Here is a 23,446-nt window from a genome sequence, read left to right as displayed (position 1 = left end):
GATTGGATACATATCACTGCAGCTAAACAATATGACTATAGCTGATCTCACTCAAACATAATGGGCCAAGATTCAAAAGCACAGCTACTCCTCCCTGAAAATTCATTTGTAACTTAAGCATCCAATATTGGATACAAATCCACTTTTCAAAAGTCATAGCACTGGAAGAATGTAAATATTTAGGCAAAATTTTGCTCTGAGAGCCCAATGGCTAACACTTCTGCAGCCAAGGGCAGAATATATTTCTTAGCTAATTTTTCCTCCTTTCTGCCATAAGATATACCCATTTTTCACACAGGAATTCATACAGTTCATGAGAAAAGAGAGGTGGCAAATGCTTCCCAGATATAAAACAAATAATTGATGCATAACAAAAAACAGACACAGAATCTGGCACCACATCTGTAATTATTTAGCATGGTCCCACCATGCTTTAAAGGAAATCCAGTTTTAACATGATGATTCCCTAGACATCATCTGTTCAGACAGCATTGCTAAACAAATGAAACAACAGAAGCACCAAATAATTAATATGACTGTCTACCAAATTCAGCCCTTGCGTAATCAGTGGCAGTCCGCACTGAAGACAAACGAAGTTACACAAACATCCAGTGAGGCTGAATTCAGCCCTGTTTGTCTGTTTAGAATTACCCTTGGTTCTTCAAGAAGCTACCAACATGAATAAAATAACTATTTTGTCTTTATAACCCTACACTGCAGATGCTTTAAAGCCACATTTTGTGCGTTATCTGATCTTTCCCAGTTGTTACATACTTGGCAATTTATTTCCACATCCACAGCTGAAAGCATGCTTTATTCTTATTCTTCCCTGAATAGTTCCCTGAACTGTACAATGTATTATGAGCTTCAGAGCTTTAAAAACTATATTCTTAAAATACTTAAGATCAGTCAGTTTTCCATTAACTTTTACATAGATTCATAGATTCATAGATACTAAAGTCAGAAGGGACCATTCTGATCATCTAGTCCGACCTCCTGTACAGCGCAGGCCACAGAATCTCACCCACCCACTCCTATGAAAAACCTCACCTATGTCTGAGCTATTGAAGTCCTTAAATCATGGTTTAAAGACTTCAAGGAGCAGAGAAGCCTCCCTCAAGTCACCCATGCCCCATGCTGCAGAGGAAGGCGAAAAACCAACCAAAATGATAACATACTTTCTTAAACTCGTGACCATACAGACTTGCAATCTTAAAATGCCATTACTTTCTCCAGTAATGTAATTGAGCTTCTCTTCCTCCAAACACACTTACCTAAACATATACATGTTGCACAAGCCCTTTACAATGGGACTTTTGAGACCCCCTAAGCACTCAGGTGATTTTTTTCACCAATTAAGAAAAATTTATGGCTGAAGTTTAATTGGGGACAGTGCCAATATTGCCACGTGAACTGTGCGCATCACCATTCCTCCAATTTATGAGCTAAATCCCACATATTTGTCACCTCTAAAAGCTAGAGATGAATTAAAAACAAGTTTCACACAACTACCAAGTTCTGTGCAGTTCCATGTGCAACATTTCTCAATGGTAAGAAAAACAATGGGAGCAGGTATGGGGAAGAAGGAGTCTATTCCCCACACTCTTCAGAAGCAGGGGGATTTGTAGCCAGGGGGAAAGAGGGAAGCCAGTGGGAAAGCAGCTATTGGAGGGAGTTAGGGCAGGGCTGTCAGGGTGGAGAAGCTAGGATTTCTGGAGCAGTGGGAGTGGGAGTTGCCAATCTCAATCAATAAACATCATGAGTCAGGCCCCAAAAGTCATGAGATTGGTTTAAAAAAAAAATCAAGCACTTTAAACTATAATAGATTTGGGATTATTTTTTATTTGGCAATAGGTTTGAGTCCTAGGGGTGCACACCCATTTCTCATTTTCAAGTCCCCCACCCCGCAATCATGAGGGCTAGCAATTTCCTTTATTGTTAAATGAAAGCTGATATTTTAATGCAATCTCTTAATTCCAGGAGCTGGGGCTGTAAGAAATATACCCAAAATTGTGAGACTCACAATAAAATTACAAGAGTTGGCAACAAATTACAAGAGTTGGCAACAATTTGCCTTGTACAGTCTAAAGAGTCGGGTCAGTGGAAACAGATTGGAAGGGGCATTTTGGAGCCTCCCCCATTCTGACCCTGTACTCCCCATTTCATCCCACTCCCCATCCCAATTGCTTCATCTTCAAGCTGGCAATGCACAGCAACTGCCATCTCCTCCTCCCCTAGTTCCATGTTCCAGCTTGGCCAGGCGCCAGCAAGGCAAGCAAGGAAAGAGAACTAGAGGGGCTGCTTAACTGTGTGAAATCTGGTGCTAATAGCCCAGGATATGGGCTCCGTGCAGAGCCCCACTGTGGGGCGCTGACAGCCCTGGCTGTTGGCTTTGCATGGAGCCCAGGCTGTCAGCACCCAGCACTGAGGCTCACAGCTTTAAGCTCCGTGCGGTGCTAACAGGTGATATATGTAACGCACTGTCTACACAGATACTGCGTCGCCCTAACTACATCGACCTAAGTCACCTAAGTGCTATGGCTCTCATGGAGGGGAAGTTATGAAGTTGTTGTACTGGGGGACTTGCATCTGCGGGAGCAACCCTGTAATGTACACCTGGCCCATGTCTCCTTCAAGGGATAAAGCAGAGACTTAAGTCAACCATGGATCTTCTGCCTCCAGTGAAGCAGGAGTTCCTTTCTCTTTGTGTCTCTAGAATCCACTGGGTCAGGAAAACTTACTCAAGAACTCAGCTCAGCCCCAAATTACTCCCACTAGAGAGGAAAGTTAGTGGGAAACTCTGTGAGAGCAATCTACATTTTCCTGACTCAATGGGGCCGACTTCTCAAGTCTTTTTTGCAATATAGTCAAATTCAAAATATTCAAGTTGACAGTGTCCTTTGAACTGAATATTTGGCTCTGTGGCTTTTCTTTGATGTGAAACTAAGATTTATTTGCCACTAATGTTTTATTTGTTTCCTCATACATGTTAGGAAAAGAGTGCTAGATAGAGATAATAAAAGGACAGAGAATGGGAGCAAAAAAAAAAAAATCTATGCACGAGGCAATGGGGAAAAAAAAGAAATATATGGCATCAATACTTCCTAATATTGTGCTTCTTATTTACCTGTTTCACAACACTACATTATTCTTACAGTGCATACAATTTTTACCACACAATTTTTATTATGTATAATGTAACTAAAATTAAAACATCAGTATACATACTAGTTATCAGAATAAAACAATCAAAACAGCAATTTAATTATCTATTTTAAAGCAAAGATTTTTTTAAATGTATTCAATGTATCTGTCATGTTTTATAAAACATTTCATGCTATTTTGCACAGCACTAGAGCAATGTCTCCAATATAAAAATACTGTTCCTTGCAGGTAGGAAAAAATGTACAGTGAGACTTAAAACAAGAACTACTTTTACTCCAGAGGAAATAAGTGGTGGATTTATATTAATTGCAAATTCCACCCTCGCACTACACCCTAAACCCCTCTCACAAAAACACATACAAGTATGTATAAGGAGACATATGAGGCCTCACAGCCCTGCAGTGTGAAGGAGAAAGTTGCCTTTCCCACTGCAGGCGGAGTCCTGCTCTCCCAGAAAGTGAAGCCTGCATTCAGTACCCTCCAGACCCAGAAGAGCACCAAGCAGGGGATTGTCCAGTACTGCAGTATTTGTCCCAAAGCACTGTATGGAGCACAACTGTCAGAATGCAGCTAAAAGAAGTAATTTAGCAAACTTGCCAGCCAAGCAGGAAAGTGTTCCCTTTCTTCTGCCATTCATTGACATCTACAAGGAAACTGACACAGGAAGTCAGACTTCCAGATAATAGCAGTGTTCCTAGTGATATACCTTGGCTCTGATTTAGAACAGTTCCTCTATGCTCAACCTCACTCCAAATCTCCTTTTTATTCCACTCCCTGTGGTGAAAGGGTAAGTGTTCTGTGTTAATAATGACACAAGTATTTTAAATCAGTTTGCATCTGTGTTCTATATAAAAGCTCCCCAGCAAAATAACTAATACTACTATTCCCCCTTCCTTACTCAGACAAACAATTTTCATTTTAATTAATTGTTTCATATACACCAATGATTTGGGGATTAATTTAGCATCAAATGAACGTACGGCAAAATTTCCAGTAGATCCGGCCCTGAGTCTTGAATAATAAAATATTCTAGTTTGAGGTGAGATTTTCCTTCTGCAATGTTAATTAATGTATTTTGCAAATTCACAAACCACAGGAAAACTGGTTTCAAAGGAGATAAGAGAAGAATTTGGAGCTGACAAGCAGCAGCACTGTGGCTCACATTCACCTCAGGATAACTCTATGGATTTTCAGTAAAGTTATATGAAGAGTGAATTTTGCTCTGTAGTTAAGGCAGTCAATCAGTGGATCAGATTCTCCAGTGTCAAATTCTGCTTCCATTAAAATCAATGACAGAGTTTTCATTAACTTAATTGGGTGCAGGACAGGGCCCCAATGGGATTGCGCTGGTGTAACAGAGAGGGGAATTTGGTGCACTGTCTTGAGTGTCTGCAGTGGGCAGCAGCACATAGACAGGCAGACACACATTTGTTTGACTATGTTAATATTTTTCAGTGAATTTAAAAGGTGATGAAATCACTTCAATTTTGTAAGGAGTTCACTATTTTATTACAAATAAGGATAAATTTCACCTCTCCTATGGGATCACTGTACTGCAGACAAATCTCCACTGTATGGTCTGCACCAGAGCCAAACTCAGGTAATCTCATGCCATAGGCACACAATGGTATGGGGTTTCCCATAGCCATGCCTCTATGCTGTGGCCACATCCCCCACTAAAGGCTTTTCTACACTTACAATAGTGCTGCCATGGCACAGCTGCACTGCTGTAATGCTTAGTGAAGACGCTACCTACACCAGCAGGAGAGCATCTCATATAGGTGTAGGCACTCTACTCCGCAAGAGTCAGTGGCTATGTCAATGGGAGAAGCCCTCCCGTCAACAGAGTGCTGTCTATACTGGGAGAGTAATTTGGTATCATACGATTTTTCACACCCCTGAGCAACTTAGTTATATTAAGTTGGTAGTATAGACCAAGCCGAAGAGTGGTGATGGAAGAGCTCCTCCTCCTCTCCCATAGAGGCAGTGGTAGTGGTAAGGAACCTCCTTCTCCTCCAAGGAATGGCAGGTAGGGTCCCTTCCTCTCAGGAATGGAAGAGCACCAAGCAGAGGATCCTCCAGTACTGGTCCTCCAGTATTAACCCCATGCGCTGGGTGGATGGACCAGTTCCACATCACTTCTAGGTTCACAGTTCTCAGATCTGATATCTGAGGTTGTCTGCAAACTCAGGCAAATGATACTTCACTGATTAAACTCAGGTCATGTTTGCACATTTTTCCTCAATACCATGAGGGCTAGGAACTTACACTTCTTCAAAAAAAAGCTAAGATTCAGATGTAATCACATGAGTCTAGGAGCCATGACACTAGGTGTGGACCTATAGTGATATTCCTTAACCCAGCCCTGGGATGCATGCATTCTGTATGTGAACCTCCCAACGATATCCATGGAATGAGAGGCAAATACGCAGTACTAAGCCATACTAAAGACAAAAGATCCATAGGGTTCATTGGAAAGGACATTTGTTATATTTGTAGTTAAGTGCCATGCTATAAAGAACCACAGTAGAAACACTTAAATTCCTATCTTTATTTTGATTTTGTTTCATCAAAATTACAACCTTAACTTACAAAGTAAATAACAGAAAATGACTCAATCTCCACTTAAAATGGAAAGTGAAACTTCTCATTTTTGTTAAGGACCAAATATCATGAGCAAAAAATAAAACAAACCCCCACACAACACCATTCTAACTTTGCACATCAGCCTGGTTTAACAAAGAAATTTGAATATCAAAGATAGTCTGTTTTATATGTCCAGTTTGTAAAAGTACATAGCCAGTCCCCAACATACAAATGTACACAGCCAATTCCCTGTCAAATAGGCAGGAAGAAACAGATTCTGAAGGTGGCAGAAGAGGATGTTGCCCTGTGCTCTTCCCTGTCCCCTGGGGGAGCTAAAAGCACCACATTGGAGCACAGACAGCAGGAACAAGACGGTGCCTCCCTGACATCCAGGCAGAAGTGACTGGCAAAATGACTAAAAGAAATTAGAAAATATTAGTACATACCAGTGAAAGAAAGTTGTTTTGTTTCTTTAATATTTGCATGTGGCATCCTAAATCTTGTGTCGATTTTTGCTGATTTCTAGAGTAACAACTTCTTCCTCTCGTTTTTAGAAGATAAGGGGAGCAGTTCTAAACTGGCAGAGCTCCACTGAAGTCAATGAAGATGTGCAACGATGCACCAGCCGAGAATGTGGCTTAGAGATGTTTCTTTTTACATGCAGGAATTTCTTTTTCTCTAACAACAGTTTCACATGTAACTCAATGTTTTCCATGTGGGTTTTTGTTTGTTTTCCCTCCTGGCCTTTAAACTCAGCCTTTTCATGTTCAGGAAAGACGCAAGAAAGGTTTACATTTATAAGCAAGTCTTTCCAAATAATTCAGGAAACCTTTGGAGTTCCTGTGTATACCCAGACCCAGTAGGGCTGTCTGAAAAGTCAGCATAAACACGCTATCCATGACTGAGCATTTTGTATCATGCCCCAAAAGTAATCTAATGGGGATTTTTAATTTATATATGGAAAAAATTATACATAATTTATATCGTTTCTCTTAGGAAAAGAAGAACCTAATCAAATTTAATTAATCCAAACTAAGAATTCATCATTATTTTCAATGGGCCCTATGCACAGATGACTGAAATCATTTTAAAACAGTTTGCATTTTTCTCTAACACAGAGTTATCTCTCTCCTGTAATCCACATATGTGGCATCTCAGGATCTGAGCTCTCCTTCATAACTGCAGAGGTTCCAATATCATAAGCCAGGTTTTCATACTTTCATAGATTCCAAGCCAGAACTGACCACTGTGATGGTCTAGTCTGACCTCCTGTATGCCACAGGCCATAAAACTTTCCCAAAATAGCTCCTAGAGCATATCCTTTTTTAAAATCAAGATTGGATGTTTTGCTAAATGTCAGGGATGGAGACTCTACCATGACCCTTGGCAAGTTGTTCCCATGGTTTATTACGCTCACTGTTAAAAAGGTACTCCTTATTTCCTGTCTGAATTTGTCTAGTTTCAGGAGCCAGCTGTTAGATCATGTTATACCTTTTTCTGTTAGATTGAAGAGCTTGTTATTCAATATTTGTTCCCCATGTAAGTACTTATAGACTAATCAAGTCACGCCTTAATTTTCTCTTTGTTCAGCAAAATAGATTGAGCTCCTTGAGTCTATCACTATAAGGCACATTTTCCAATCCTTTAATCATTCGCATGGCTCTTGTCTGAACCCTCTCCAATTTATCAACATCTTTCTTGAATTGTGGACACCACAAATGGACACAGTATTCTAGCAGTTGTCACACGAGTGCCAAATAGAGAGGTGAAATAACCTCTCTACTGCCCTTTGCAATTCCCTTTTCTGCATTCAATGACTGCATGTGCCCTTTTGGGCACACCATCACACTGGGATCTCACATTCCGCTAATTTTCCACCATAATCCCCCAAAATCTTTTTCAGAGTAACTCCTTCCCAGAAAAGAGTCCCCTATCTTGTAAGTATGTTCCTAGATGTATCCATTTATAATTAGCCATATTAAAATGCATATTTTTGCATGCACCAAGTGATCCAGATCTCTGTCCTCTTCATTATTTACCACTCCCCCAATTTTTGTGTCATCTTCACACTTTATGAGTGATGATTTCATGTTTTCTTCCAGGTCATTAATGAAAATGTTAAATAGTGGATGGCGAAGAACCAATGCCCGTAGGACTGCCTCGAAACACACCCATTCTATGATGATTACCATTTACAATTTCATTTGAGACCTATCAGTTAGCCAGTTTTTAATCCATTTAATGTGTGCCATGTTAATTTTATATCTAAGTTTTTAATCAAAATGTTTTGAAATAATGGGTTATGTGACTGTGGTTCAAGCACCATATATGGTTGACTGGTAACTAATATTCAATTCAGCTATTACCAACATTATGGAGCAAAATGTTCAAAATGGTCTCCACTCAGTCTCTGATTCTGCACTTACAATTGTGTGTGTAAAAATGTTACACCCCCAAGAAGCCTGCACACACAAAACTATAAGCACAGGCTTATAGGCCTATTTTTTAAAAATTAGCCCACAAAATAAAAACATAGTATATCAGGGTACCCATAAGTCCTAGGAAGCAGAGCCCACTGCTTCTTCCATGCAGGCTAAACCTTCAACCCACAAGAACAATGTAATACAATTTCATTAGGAGATTGATGAAGAGCATTTCTTTCACCCAGGCCTCCTCCCGCTAAGCCATTTTCATGTATGATGTACAAATTCTTTCCTAATAAGGATCATAGGATATGATCATAGCTAACAAAGCACTTGTAAGAAAACATAACAGGAAGAAAAGCTGAAGTTTAAGAATCCTAAAACAGACTATCTGACTAAAAATAGGATTTTGAAGTGGGTGGACTATCACATATGAATTACATTCTCCATTTTATCATTTTGTTAACCCTTTTTTTTACCATCACTGCACATTGCACATGTGTTGTCATGGAGCTGTCTACAATGATGCCCAAGTCCCTTTCCTGAGATACTCTTCATTTAGAACTCTAAGACACATGAGTAGTTTACTTTTCCCCTCTAATGTGCATTACTTTACATTTATCAACAATAAACTCCATTGGCAATCAAGTTGTCCATTCACCCTCTGAAGCTCCTCACAGGCCCCTCTGGTCCTGCCCAACCTAAATAACTCGGTGTCACCTGCAGATTTTATTACTTCACTCATACGCCTCTCCTCAGATCATTAATAAATTGCTACTAAACCACATGGGATGTAGTAAAGAATCTTGAGGCTGACCGTTAACCTTTTGCATGATGAAAATTGTCCATTTCAATCCTACACTTCATTTTCTATCTCTTAGATAGTTTTTGATTCATGACAACACTTTGCTTCTCACCCATGGCTATTTAGCTTCATTAGTAGCCTCTTGACTGGGACCCTGTAAAAGGCTTTTTGGAGTCTAAATAAAGCATTTAACTAGTTCTCCTTTATCCACTCTTTTACTGACATGTTCAAAGAATTCTAAGAGACTAGCAAAGCACAATTTTCCATTAGAGAAACCATGCTGGTTAGACCCTGTCATAACATGATCTCTCTCATGTGTTTTGTTACTCTACTTTTAATTACTGTTTCAACCAATTGGCAGGTACAGATGCAGGGATTATTAGTCTATAAATTCTCCAGATCATCCCTTTTTAAAATAAAGTACAAGATTTGCTATCCTCTGCTTACCAGAAAAGTGGCTGGGCAGGGTGTGTTTTGGGTATTTGAGGGATAGCAAGATTTTGATATGTTCTGTAATGTGTTTTTGCTGTTTGATGACAGTGCCAGGGGATGGCCTTTTGGTTTCATAAAGATTGCTTCACTCTATTTTTAGATTATGGCAAAGGGATCTGGAAACTGGGATAGGCCTTCTTTTATGTGACTTTATTTAAATTACAGTAAAGATATAAGACTACATTTGTTTGGAATGTAGGTTTGTGAAGAATGACCCAAGGTGCTTACTCAGAACCAGATTTCAGTAGAACTCTTTATGGAATAAGATATTAATCAGCATGAGTACAGATATCAGAATCTGGCCCTCAGAAGTCATAGTAGCTGTAGTAGTTGTTTTCTTAATCCTTACTCAGGCAAAAGCATCTCTCTATAATGGTTTTCACACCACGCTCATCATCATATCGTATGAGTTATAACTAAATAAAGACTCCAGGATTTGGTCCACTATGGATTTGTCTTGAATATCTGTGTGTTTTAGAAAAAGAATAAAAACTTCCTTAGGAGAGTAAGGTATATAACACTCAGACACTGTTACCAAAAAGCATAAAAATCACAGAACAAAATACTGAGTGTCTGTAATAGGATAGCAACATTGAAACACATTATCCTCTCAGCAGGTATTGATCCCTTGGAGAAAGAGTTATGGGGATTCTCCAGCCAATAAAAGTCAAAAATCCTAACATATCAATTTGTCCTCCAGTATCCTGCACTTTGACTAGGAACATAATGGATTATGCTAATTATAGAAATATTCATCAACAAATAAATTACTGGTTTAATCAACTAGGCCAGTATGTGGATAAAAATCTTCCTATAAATAAAGTGAGCCAAAGAATAAAATTAAAGTATCAACTGTGAGAAAGAAACAAATTCTATTTGATGGGTGCCTGTGAAAATGTATGCAAAATTGTTATAAATGCAATAAGGGAATTTTACCAGATGGCAAAATTGGGCAGTCGATCATCATTATGTTCTCACACCTACTGAGTTGTTCTAAAACTACTTTTTATGAAACCAAATATAATTGGCTTGTGTTAGTAAACTGCTAAAACAAACCTTGATATTACATAAGGACCATCTGAAATTCCTTTCATCGCTTATTTGAGGACATCATATGGGAATATGCAGAAGCCACGCAACTTGGACATTATTCTTGACATTATTGTACCTTATTCAAAATTGTGCTTCTTTGTTCTATTAATTAATTTGCAATGGGCAGTGAGGAATTCCTGCCTGTTCAGACTGATACAAAATTCCCATTGATTTTACTGAAGGACTTTGGTCCATACAATTATTCACTTTTGAGCACCCAAAAATTAGAGAGGTACCTGACGTCTTAAAAATATTCTCTTAGTGATCTCATGTCATTAACAAATTCATGTTTTTGTTAAAAGATGTTATAAGAATGTATTACTTTTAATATGGGCCATGTGGTCCATTTGTGTTATTCCTTATGTATATTATTCTAATACACTGTCCAGGCCTCACCCGGTCTTCCATGATCTGGTATTTTAAACTACAAGGTAAGGCTGCAATCCTGTAAAGAGAACTACCATTAGTTCCATCTGGGTGCAGGGATCCATCTGTGCCATATCAGGGCCTAAATGTACATTAAACCCATAGAGGATAGCAGCTTTTTAAAGCCTCAGATTTTTGCTCTCAATTGTAATGAACATTTATTTTCAAAATTAACTTGTTATTGCTTAATCTTGGCATTCTTGAGGATTCCTTGCTGATTAGACAATACATTCAGTGCTTATTACTCCTCACTACATTTTTTAAAGCACAGAAATTGTCAATAACATGTCAGAATAGTGACCAAATGAATCTTTGAACCCTGAGGAGATGTGAAAATACAGATATTCTGTCACATTTTAGGGCAGGCAGTTATAATCATGGTGTACCTGAGGTAAAACTTTTCCCCTGGGGTAGTGTCTTTTTCTTTAAGTCTGATTTATATCTATTTTTAAATTACACCCTTCCTCCCCCCCTCCCCCATATACGTGTTTCTTAGACAATTGCTTTTAAAAATCTGCAGATCTGTTTCAAGCAGCACAGAAATTGTAGGTAAGAGCATTTATATATTTGCATGATTTGGAAAACATCTAAAAAACATCAGAATGTTGAAACCTTATGAAATGAAATTGTTTTGTAACATAATGTATAGTCATTGGTGCTAACACAAACATTTTAAAATCAATTATGTATTCAATTATTGGTCCTGCTGTCAAAAGATTTCATCTTAACAACGTAAAGTCTGCAGAGTGGCTGGTTAAAAAAAACAACACACACTGGGCATCCCTTAGGCATCATTTTTCACATACCTCAAGAAAAGAAGATTCCAGGAGCTATTTTAGAGCAAAATTGATTTCTGGCTCTTTTAATCCTGACAATCTGTGTTTTTAAGTATTGAAGGGAAAAACCCACAAGCCTGCATTTTGGTGTCTTAACACTCTTTGAGAGTTGTGCTTAAATGTTCACTCTCTTGCATGTATATCAAAGGCATATGGCTCAGATCCAGGCATTCACATGGTTTAAATCTGCAAACTCCTACCCATGCACATAGTCCTACTATGATTTGTATGAGTAACCATGGTAAATGTAGGAAAAATCATAATCAAACTGTTCTCTGTGGAACACTGGTGGTCCACAGAGCACAAGATGGTGGCCCTGAACACCTCCAAAAGCTGGCTGGTCACATACTACTGTCTCCTCCTCCTGGCTTCCAAATGTTTTTACAGTTGCCCAGTCTCTTCATTGCAAAGAAAGGTTGGCGGGCCTATAAAAGCAGGTGAAACAAAGATGAAGAGCCAGCCTAGCTGCCTGTACTAGGAGGAGACAATGTTACATAAGAGGTGGTGAGGAAACAAGATCAATCCCTGGGAAGTAGAGCTGCTAGCCACAAGCAAGAAAGGGAAATCCCGGGAGCAGGGTGGAAGGAATATTTTGACAGTTTGTCAAGGGGAGCAAGGGGAGAAGAGGACAAGGTGGTTGAGCAGTATGAACTGAGAGAAAGCAACAAAAGGAAAGGGAAGCCTGTGCAGGGGGAAAGGAGGAGCAGGCAACAGTGAAGTTTGTAGAGGAAAACAGTGGGAGAGGAAGGGACAGAACAGATCAGATGGGAGGTTGAGATGAAATGAAGAACTAACTTTCTTCACAAAGAACAAAAGGTTAAACTAAAAGAGAGTTAAAAATACCAAAATACTTTCCTAGTGTTACTTTTCTATGTAAGCAGTTGCTATAGTTGAAAAAGAGTTGCAATGCTAATGTAAATGGAGGTTGTCTGTGATCAAGAATGGAAGGGGAGGAAATCTGTACAATCCTGAATAGAAGGAGGAGAACTACACAATTGTATATGGGAGGAGACAGACCCATAAGACACACTGTCAAATGTGGTCCATACTATGAAAAAAAAATTGAGAACCTGTGGCTTAGATTTTTTCTTTTTGAATTTGGTAAAAGCAGCTAGATCCTTAAGACTCAAGCAGACAGGAAACAATTTTGCTCTTTGAATACTCCTAGAATGTTCTCCCTGCCCTTGACAGGTTTAAAACAATGTCTGCTACAGTGTCCCTTCCAAGAAGTGCAATTTCACTATAACCTTGCGCAAATTATTATAAACCTTATTTTTCATTAGTTTATAACTAGTGATATGACATCGCTTATTTCAATGGAATCACTCTTGATTTACAATGGAATCACTCTTGATTGGTATAAGCACATTCAGAATCAAGACCCAGTGGAAAGTGATCTGAATGTGAAACTAAGGCCTAGTCTACACTACAGTTTGGTCGACATAAGGCAGCTTACCTTGACCTAATTATGTCAGTGTCTACACTATAGCCTTATCCCACCAATGTAAGTGCCCCTACTATACTGACATAGTAATTCCACCTTCATGACAGGTGTAGGGCTTATGTCGGTGTAGTTAGGGTGAGGCAATGTCTGTGTAAACACTGAGTTACTTACATCTGCAATTAGCTCTCTTGTCAATTTCAGGGCTCCAGCAGAGCCCTGAAATTGACAAGAAAGCTGGGCAGCTAGAGCCCAGCTGCCCTCCGCTCCCCTGGAGAGCTGGGTGGCTGGACCCAGCTCCTGGCTGGGAGCCAGGGCGAGAAGCCTGGGTGGTCAGACCCTGCTCCCAGCTAGGAGCCAGGGCGAGAAGCCCAGGCGGCTGGACCCTGCTCTTGGTGAGGAACAGGGAGGCAAGAAGCCCTGGGTAGCTTCTTCCCTGCCCCAACTCCCACCTGGAAACGTTGTCTGTTTTGTCAATTTCAGGTCTCCAATGTGAAATTGAGCCTGAAATTGACAAGACTGACTGGTTCCTTGTGGGAAGCAGGTGAGAGGGAATGGGGGGACCAAGATGCCCCGATGGCTGGATCCCATTCCCAACAGGGAACAGGGAGGCAAGAAGCCCTGGGCAATTTCCTCCACTCCTGGCAGGGAACAGGGAGCCAGGGAGCGGGACAAGTCTGCCGGGAGCCTGGAAGCCTATGGGGCAGCTGGGCTCCAAGGTAGGGAGCTGCCAGCAGAGCTGAGGGACCAGGCTCTCAGATTCCCACACTGCCCCTCTTAGGTTGGTGGAAGTGCTCCTGGTGAGGATGCGCACCACCGACCCAAGGAGGGTAGTGTGGACTGCAGTGGCTATATATTGACCTAATATAGGTCGATTTAAGTTTTTAGGGTAGACACTCCCTAAGTCTTCTGCATGACAGGGTGAACACGTAGCTGAAATGTAAAACCCTTTTTTCAACCTAGCTTTCCCAAAATATTACAACTAACAAAATCCTATTAACTAAGGAATGGGGGCGGGGGAGGAGCGAGAGATTGATGTTCACACATATATGTAAATTGCTGGATTCCACAATGATAGGCATGGTATAATAGAAAGACAGAATGCTGAACTGCAGGAACAAATCTGATTTAAAATGAAGTTTGTCAATCAATCAAAGTGAGTCCAGATCAAAGCTGAGAAGCTATGCAAGGGAGCTTACTACTGTTCTGCTGCCTATCTTGTATCTGTCCTCTGGAAAAATAAAGGACTTCAGACTTGAATTCTGTCCATCTGGCATATATTATTAGCATTAAATTCTCTAAATAAAGTGATTAAACAGTGCATAGGACTGCTCTCATCATTTCCAGCAACACTTACGTATATAGAGAAAAAGCTTCACCATATAAATTAAACAACAGATTCAAACGTGTAATAAGTTTCTTTAAAAGACTTCCCAATTACCCAAGAGCATAATAGTGTGTTTACAGTACATGAAAAAGAAAGACATGTATGCCAGAATACAAGGCACAGCCCAATAACAGCCTTCCAGCCAGCATACATTTCATAATCTCAAAAAACAACTTTTGCAAAAGGTGTTGTTATGACATCAATAGACAAGAGCTAGACTGCGGAGTTACAGACGACACGTTATAATAATAATCCTATTATTTTGTGTTTTTCATGCTTATCATATTCCAAGCACTTTCCAAAAACACTATATAATCAAGCTTCACAACTCAGTGAGGTAAGAAGTATTATCATTCCCATTTTCCAGATTTTTTAAAAATGAAGAAAAGAAATCAAGTGACTTGTTTAAGACCTCAAAGGCATCAGCACTGGAAACAGTCATCAGGATTCTTGATTCTCATGCTCAGATCACTAGACTGCCCTCCCTCCCCCCCCACCCCCACTTGCTCTACACACACTATTTTTAACCAGCCACTCTCAACCTCATTTACTCCCCAAAACTACCCATCTGTAAAGATGATTATTTTTCTTATTCTTTGAAGATAATTATTCCTTGCTATTTTCATTAGCAAAACAAAAGAAAACACCATATTGGGTGCCCAAAATCAAAGCAAACTATACATGCACTGACTGTGTGTCTCAGCACATACCTGCAAATTTTATCTGGTGTGCTTATTATAAGCTGGTTTTGGCTGCTTTTTAAATATGCTGCTGCTATAATAATCAAGCAAAAGAAAACAATAGCAACAAACAGGACTCCTGAGAAAAAACTTCTAAATAACCGTCCAGATGTGACGAGGTGGATGGTGCCCCTTTATTGCTGACTACTGGACTTTGTTTCTGGAGTAACAGCCCATTTATACAAAGCTTCTTATTATAAGATGTCCATTCCTAGATTCTTCATAGCACCTTTACAGGATTACTGCTGCTATTGTAATGAAGACTGTCTCAGTATTTCAAGTTTCAGAGTAGCAGCCGTGTTAGTCTGTATCCGTAAAAAGAAAAGGAGTACTTGTGGCACCTTAGAGACTAACAAATGTATTAGAGCATAAGATTTTGTGCCACATCCGATGAAGTGAGCTGTAGCTCATGAAAGCTTATGCTCTAATAAATTTGTTAGTCTCTAAGGTGCCACAAGTACTTCAGTATTTCAACTTTCAGCTAACTAGATCTGGAAGCTAAACCTAGACTGCCCAACTGGAGTTTACCGTGTTAAGCACTGAGGGCAGCATGTTCCTCTCCGGTGGAGAAACAAGGAAACATGTGAGGCATCAGAAGCACAGAAACTGTGCTACATCACATCCCACTGTTTCAGCATGCAGGGTGCTTGTCAGAAGGGGAAGCGACATGAATCAAAATGCATGCATAGGCTATAGGTCAGTAGGGACACACACTAGAAACCACACAGATCACAAGCTTAACATCGCCTCCTTACAGCAGCATGCTCCACTCATAGCCCAGCATCCCTTTTCCCAAGGCCCTTCTGCCATTGATTCCACTTCTGGTAGGGTTCTCAGGGTGCTCTCAACAAAGTAATGCTCTGCTTTCCTTGCACACAATATCTGAAGTTTGGGCTGTAAATGCACGTGAGCTAATAGTTACCAACATGACTTCTCCCTACCAACCCTTTTCACACATCTGCAGAACTTGTGATGTGTGTATTTCTGCTTTCATTAAGTTGGAGTGATGTGTCATAGTGCAGAGGTACTTTCTGTGCGGGGTATTTTTCCTGTTTCTGTAGCCTGTTTCTGTAGTTTTTCACCACACAAGCCATGAAAGCATATGAACCAAGCTAGTAGTGTCTTCAGTGCATCCCATTCTTCCTGCTTCCTTGGAAAGAAATCACATCTGCAAGAAGATTCACATTCACGCAAGCACCCCAAAACAAAACCAAAAACCACTGACCTCTCACTAGTGGGTTTCCAGTACATTTTGCTAGACCCTTCCTTAAGAGTATATGCCCCCCTCCTGATATCTTTGATACTGTAGTAAGAAGAAAACCTACTAAAAGATGGGGGGGGGGGAGGATTAACTTCAACAGACCTATGACAATTTACGCCAGCTGAGGATCTGCCTCATGGTGTGCACTGGATCATGAAATTATGGACATTTTCCTATATATTTTTATGAAAAAACAGTGAGTAGCTAACCATAAAATGACAGCACGATGATAGTGGCTGACTGGGAGAAAAGCAGAATGGAAATGCCCACTTTTATATTTTAAATCGAACATGCAGCTAAGCTTATATTTTAAGTTTTATGTGACAAGTTAAGCCCCTGTAATCAGCATGTCTTCCAGCTGAAAGGCTATTGTAAAGTGTTCTTATATATTTCATGTTCCTCTTCTCCTCCCTATACACATGTAAGTCTATCATGCATCTATCTATATATCTTAGTAGTTACATGGTTCTCATCACTATTACCTGAGCACCTAAGGGAAGGGAAGATCCTAAGTAGGAACAAGGCTCATTTTTAATCATTATAATGACTGAATACATATTTATGGCTGATTTTACATGAAATATTAAATTGGACCCAAATAGTCACCTTCTTTCTGCCTTCTCAAAAGTAAAACAAAATGGAACAAAAAAGAGAGTTGATACATTTAACACATTCCGGCTGTCTTTCAGCCACAACTCCTTTTTTCCCTACCTATAATTCTTATTTAAAACTCACACATGCATAATTTTATAAAATGAAACAAAAAAGCACAAAAAAACCAACAAGTATTTCACTTCACTAAGTGTAGACAAATGAAATCTCACTTAAAACCTGTTCCGGAAAACATCAAAAGAGTTCAGATCAATTGTGGTCAGAATGTAGGTAATGGTCTTTTTTATACAAAGTTTCTTGCATATTTTTAATTGGAGTAAATTAAGATTTGTTTGCAGCTGATTCTACTGTTTTTGAACTTGTACATTCCTCAGCTCTAAGCAAAGAATATTAGCAATTCACACCTCAGAAAGGAATAGTTTTGTGATTAGAAAAACAGTGTCTGCATATTTGGCATATATATTCACCACATTCTCCTCAAATTCAGCAAACCCACATACACACAGAGAACACAACCTTTGGCTGAACTAGGTTTCAGGATACAGAATAACTAATTAATGCAAAGGAGACAGCTAGAAAACTAAAGCACTTATTTTACACCAAGGCTGATGTGAATCAACAACCATGACTTAGAACAAGTGTCCATAACAAATTTTGCAAGGAATTTGCAAGGAACAAGGAACACTCTTTCATTTAAAAAGAGACAACAGCCCACTTCATTGGATGCTGTAGCCCATGAAAGCTTATGCTCTAATAACTTGGTTAGTCTCTAAGATGCCACAAGTACTCCTGTTCTTTTTGCGGATACAGACTAACACGGCTGCTACTCTGTAAGGTTTCAGAGTAGCAGCCCTGTTAGTTTGTATTCGCAAAAAGAAAAGGAGTACTTGTGGCACCTCAGAGACTAACCAATTTATTTGAGTATAAGCTTTCATGAGTTACAGCTCACTTCCACTGAATGCATCCGATGAAGTGAGTTGTAACTCATGAAAGCTTATGCTCAAATAAATTTGTTAGTCTCTAAGGTGCCACAAGTACTCCTTTTCTTTTTGCTACGCTGTAAGTAACTTGTGAGCTTGCTCCTGGTTCCAATGAAGTCAATGGGAGTTTTGCAATTAACTTTAATGGAAGTCACCCAGTCAGCAAACACTATAGAAAACCAGGTCTTCTCTTTGCAAAGGGAAATGACAAGAAGTCTAATTGGGAATAAAGAAAGGAGGTTATTTCTAGAGACAGATCAGTAGACACAATACAGACAGCCCAGATTTCTATTTGGCTGTGGCTACCAACCTGCCTACATTGAACCACAACAAATACTAGTCAACTATATAATTAATACAACCAACGAATGTGGTTTAAATGTAGTCATCCCTTCACCCACCCCCATTCACTCTCCTCTCCAGCTCTGTCTGTGTAAGCACTGGCATAAATACACATAGGGAAACCAGTCTGAAGAGACCATCCAATGGACCAGCAAAGTCAATCCACAAAAAGAGCTGCTCCTTAACTAAAAGCCCGGCACAATGGTGATGGAAAGCCGGGAGACACTTTCGACTGGTAGCCGAAGATGGGGAAAGAGAGGCCGCCCATTGGAGGTGGCTCTTTAGTGCAAGACCGAGAGAATTACAAGGGAAGTGTATTGCTCCTAGTAATCGCTCAACGTGAGTGCTGGCCGTTAACAATGGAAGAAATGGGTCACGAAACAGGTTGAAAGAAAAGAGAGGCAGCCAGACAGGCTGCTGAAAGGAAGAGGGGCCACAGGAACCCTCCTCACGTGGTGGCAGCCGACAGCATGCGCGAGCAGCCGCAGCCGGGAGGGTTAGCTCCTGCTACCCCGGGCGCTCAAGCAGAAGCCAACAAACCTACAGCACGGTATGTGGGGCCCGATCCTGCCTTTCTGGACGGCCAACATTCCTCCTGCCTTCAAAGGGTAGTTTTGGTTGTGCAAGGAAGGCAGGGCGAGGCGCGTTAGAGCTAATCTCGCTGCAGTCATCCACTTTCAATATTTAAAGTGGCCTTGAACCTTCCCAAGTTCCCTCAGCTGTTCCCAAATCGAGTGGCTGCCGATGGGAAGCAGCAACAATATTGCGCTGTAAATGAAAATAAAGGGGGGGGGGGGAGCTGCACTTAGCGATCAGCCTTGTGGACCAGTTATTCTGATAGCGCTACAATAAGGAATGAGGTTGTGTCCAGTAGCCTCTCTACAGGTTTCCTTTCTACCCACCCCAAGACTGCAGTGATTGGAAACACCTCCTGGAGAGCAGGGGAAATGAGTTCTGGGATTCAAGGCTTTCTAATAAATCATGGCGGGGGAAGAAGCATATGCTAAAAAGTGCACTCAAAGCACTTTGTCGTCCAAGCACCGTTGTAAAGTGCAAGGAAAGTGGAAACTCTAAGCCCTGAGAAAGCAGGTCCATAGAAATCCCACCGAGGGACGCAGCAAAGCACTTGAGCCCAACTCCACTTGCTGCTGCTGCCCAGACTTCCCCTTGGCCTCGCCTCCCAAAGAGGAGGAAGCAGGTGAGCTCCCAGCCTACACACACAGATCGGAAAGAAAAGGAGAACAAGTCACCACCTGGGGGGGGGGGGGGTTAACAGTGTTAGCCTTGGAAGTCACTTACCGGCTTTACAAGGATCCTTATAATCTATCGCCTCAGCTTTATCTTCTTCATTGAAATCGTAAGTGTAGTCATAATCAAGGCCAGAGCAGGAGGAGAGCTTCCCCCAGGCAGTCAACCCCGCCAGCCACAACGCCACCCTCCAGCAAAGCATTTTCATCCTCTACCACAGAGGTGGGCAAGGGGGCAGAGGGGAACTAGGGCTGAGCTGCTGTCCACGCTGGACCGACACAGGAAGGCAAGGGATGGAGGGGAAATTTCTCTTCTCCTCCGCTGAGATGCTGTGGTCTCTAGGTGCCCCCAGTCATATGGACATACCATAGAGAAGGAGAATGTTGCTTCCCCTTCTCCACCCCCTCCCCTTGCAGGGGAGAAGTTGCCGGGTGGGTGGGCGCAGGGGGGGAGGGGGGGGATGTAGTCTGACTAGGGAGCTCGCCTGTGTCAGGGCGTCTTCTCGCCTCTGTCACCCCCCAGCCAAACTTTCCGCCGCTGCTGCCAGGGCTCCGGGGCCGGGGCAAGTAGGATCCTTTCCGCCGGCTGCCTCCTCCCGAGCGCTCCGCTGATCCCGTTGCTGCTGCAGCTGCTGCGGGAAGATGGATCCGGTGTGCACATCGGCAAACTGCCACCGGGCGAGAGAGAGAGAGAGAGAAGAGGGGTGCTAACAACAATTTCCACTACAGCAGACCTCAGAGCCCTTCACGGTGATGGGAAGAAGCAGCAGCACTGAGGGGAACGGAGAGAAAAAGTGCAAGGGCTTCCCCCTTTCCCCCCTTTGCTCTGTGTCTCTGGTCTCCCCCCCTCCCCTCCCAGCTTATAAAAAACCTTACAGGCAACTAACAATCGTCAGCATCCTGCTTACTTATTCATACAGTCAGGGTCGGGATCCGGGCTGCTTCTGATCTGCTCTCTTGATAGTCTTATGAAAACACACACGCACTCACTGTATGCCTCTCTCTCCATATAGCTGTCTCTACAGATAAGCAACACATGGTTTTTGCGTTTGTTTGTTTGTTTGTAAAAAGAGAGGGGAAATCTTGCGGGACTCAGATGAAACACCACACGGCTCAACTCTCAGCAGCGAAGGAGACTCGGGAGAATCCGTGAGGATGAAATGAGGAGGAGAAATCCCTGCAATCTTTCCCCCCGTCTCAAAAGAAGTGCCTGTGTGCTTCTCCCTCTGCTGCCGCCGCGCAGCGTTAGCCCCAGGAGTGGGGGTGGGGGGAGTTTAAGCGTCCATAGTTTGTTTAAATACGGGCAGGAGATATAAAAGGTCCATTGATCTCCAAAGGTCAGCCAAGGAGCTGGGGAAGCAGTTCCAAAATGAAAGTAAAATAAAAATAAAAAGGCAAATGCAACGTAAAAATTACAGATTGCAACAGGCAACGCTGAGACCTTGCAGTCCGGCTTTGCTTTTTTCACGTGGATCCGAAGGAGAGTTGTAAAGGTTTATTTTCAAAAGTTCTCGCAGAAGCAGCGGCGCCAGCTCGCTCTCTTCCCCCCTTGGCTTCAGTGTGCGACTTGGTATTATTCAGCCTGAGTATTCAGTCACTCGCAGGCAGTGAGGGTGAGTTGTTGGTGGGCTGTTGTTTTTCTTAAAGCCAGACCGAACGGATCAACACGCAAAGCCTCCTTTCAGCCGACCAACCTGAAGAAAGAAAACGTGCTGCTGGAATAAAACTAAAGCGATAAAAATACCATGTGTCTATTTAACTCCCCCTCTGAGACAAAGTGATTCCGATCCTGCAGTCACGCCCCAAACTGTAAACTAAGGTGAGATTTTTTTTTCCCTAACAAACTCCTCCTCCTTTTACAAATTTCCATGGAAAGGAGGGTGGAAGAAAGAAGGGGTAGGTAGCTGGGAGTTTCTGCTGTTCAAATCTCGTTATGGTGTCACATTTAACACCGGCTTTTGAAAGGACTGTGAAGATGCTGTCTTTATTTTACATCAGAGCCCTCAAAAGTCCTAACAACTTCCCCAGGCAAGAGATAGTCCCATATTCCTTAGCATGTGAACAAGATGCATGCATCTGCTCCTGTGCGGTGCAGACAGGGACACAGGTATCATAGATAAAATCAGATTGGACTGAACATTTATTCGTGCTTGCTTCATTTTCTTACACTTCAGTACTATAGCAAATGCAGTTTCTCAAGGCTTAGTGTTTGTAAAGTTAGATGTGTGATCTACCTTCAAGCTGTGGCTGCTGCTGATTAGAGCTGTATGAGAGGAAGGTATGCAGTGTTATTATAGCCCTGTTGGTCCCAGGATATTTGGGAGACAAGGTGGGTGAGGTAATAGCTTTTATTGGAGCAGCTTCCAGTTGGTGAGAGAGACCAGTTTTATACAGAGCTCTTCTTCAGGTGGTGGAAGTTTGGGGAAGAGGAGCAGGAGACACAAATGTGAGACTGGGGGTTGTGATTCTGATAGCCAAATCTGGATTAATTAAAAGAGCCCCTTGTCTTCACTGCAGTTATTAATGTATTTTCTGTGTCTACATAATCCTGGCTACTAAAAAAGAAAAGAATAGTCACATCTAGCTGTCCACTATCCAGTTTATGTCAATCTATTTTATCTGAGCCCATCAGGGTGAGATTCATTTATTCCTCAAAAATGAACTGTGGGTGTTGCTCTGGTGCAGTGCTATAGATAGATACCCTGCCCCCCAGTTAATGCAATTAAAACTGGGAAGGAGTTGGAAGTGGTAGCTTGCTGCCCTATACCACATTCAGTGTCAAACATCAATGAACATCAACATTTCCAGAAGGATTCATTAATTTTGTATACCTCAATTTCAGGGACCCCACTTAAGAAATTGTGTGCCTTATTTTCAGAGGCGACGAGGACCGACAGCTCCCTCTGGCTTCATCTGGTCTCAAATTGGTCAACCCAAAGTTGACACCTCAAAATGAGCAAACACTGCTAAAAATTTGGCTGTAATATTTCTTAAAAGGTAATTTGCCAGCACTTCAGTTCACTGTGGGTTACTGAAGCCTGTGAAGAGCATGTTACATCAGCTCACAAACAAGCCTGAAAAACTTAGCAGCTATTTTTCTCCTTTCAGCATAGTTTCCATGACCAGCACTCTTAACAGTTCTGAATACAGGCACATCAACTCACAAAGAGGGATCAGAAAACATTTCTATTAAAACCATCAAAGAAATGCTAAAATATAATGACTTGTCTTTATCCCTATGATATTTTGGACTGGTGGGCTGTATCTATTAACAAATACAGTATTCTACAGAGGGGGCTTGTGTGCCTTGATCAGAACAAAAACCTAACTTCTACTATTTTATATTATACTATAGTTCTAAATAGTTCTAAAATGTGACTAGTCACTCTTTTAGTTCACAAATTGGACTTCAGTAATCTTGTCCCTAAGAGAAACAGATTTCATTTATTGTCCTGTTAATCAAACCTAGTTCTGTACACAAATATAAATAGATATGCCTACCTTTGAAACATTGATTTTCTTTGTAATTGCCGTGGATCCCAAACACAAAACAGAACTTGACTTAAACCTATAAAACACATTTACGGACACACCCATGTATCAGTAGAGTG

At 41.3% G+C, this 23,446-nt stretch overlaps 1 protein-coding gene across 1 annotated transcript in view; it reads right to left on the bottom strand.

Annotated features, from left to right (window-relative positions):
- The window catches only part of TLL1 (tolloid like 1), a 205,610-nt gene extending 183,959 nt beyond the window's left edge, over positions 1 to 21,651 (bottom strand). Inside the window, exons 1-2 of the mRNA XM_038399352.2 lie at positions 20,744 to 21,651; positions 19,888 to 20,503 (exon numbers count right to left, since the gene is read on the bottom strand). Of these exons, the coding sequence (XP_038255280.1) occupies positions 19,888 to 20,044 (157 nt within the window). The 5' untranslated portion in view covers positions 20,045 to 20,503; positions 20,744 to 21,651. The remainder of the gene's footprint in view (positions 1 to 19,887; positions 20,504 to 20,743) is intronic.
- Between the last annotated feature and the right edge of the window lie 1,795 nt (positions 21,652 to 23,446).

This window comes from Dermochelys coriacea, chromosome 4, assembly GCF_009764565.3.
Source record: "Dermochelys coriacea isolate rDerCor1 chromosome 4, rDerCor1.pri.v4, whole genome shotgun sequence".
In the NCBI taxonomy this organism is placed as follows: Eukaryota; Metazoa; Chordata; order Testudines; family Dermochelyidae; genus Dermochelys; species Dermochelys coriacea.
This window is presented reverse-complemented; position numbering and strand designations above follow the sequence as displayed.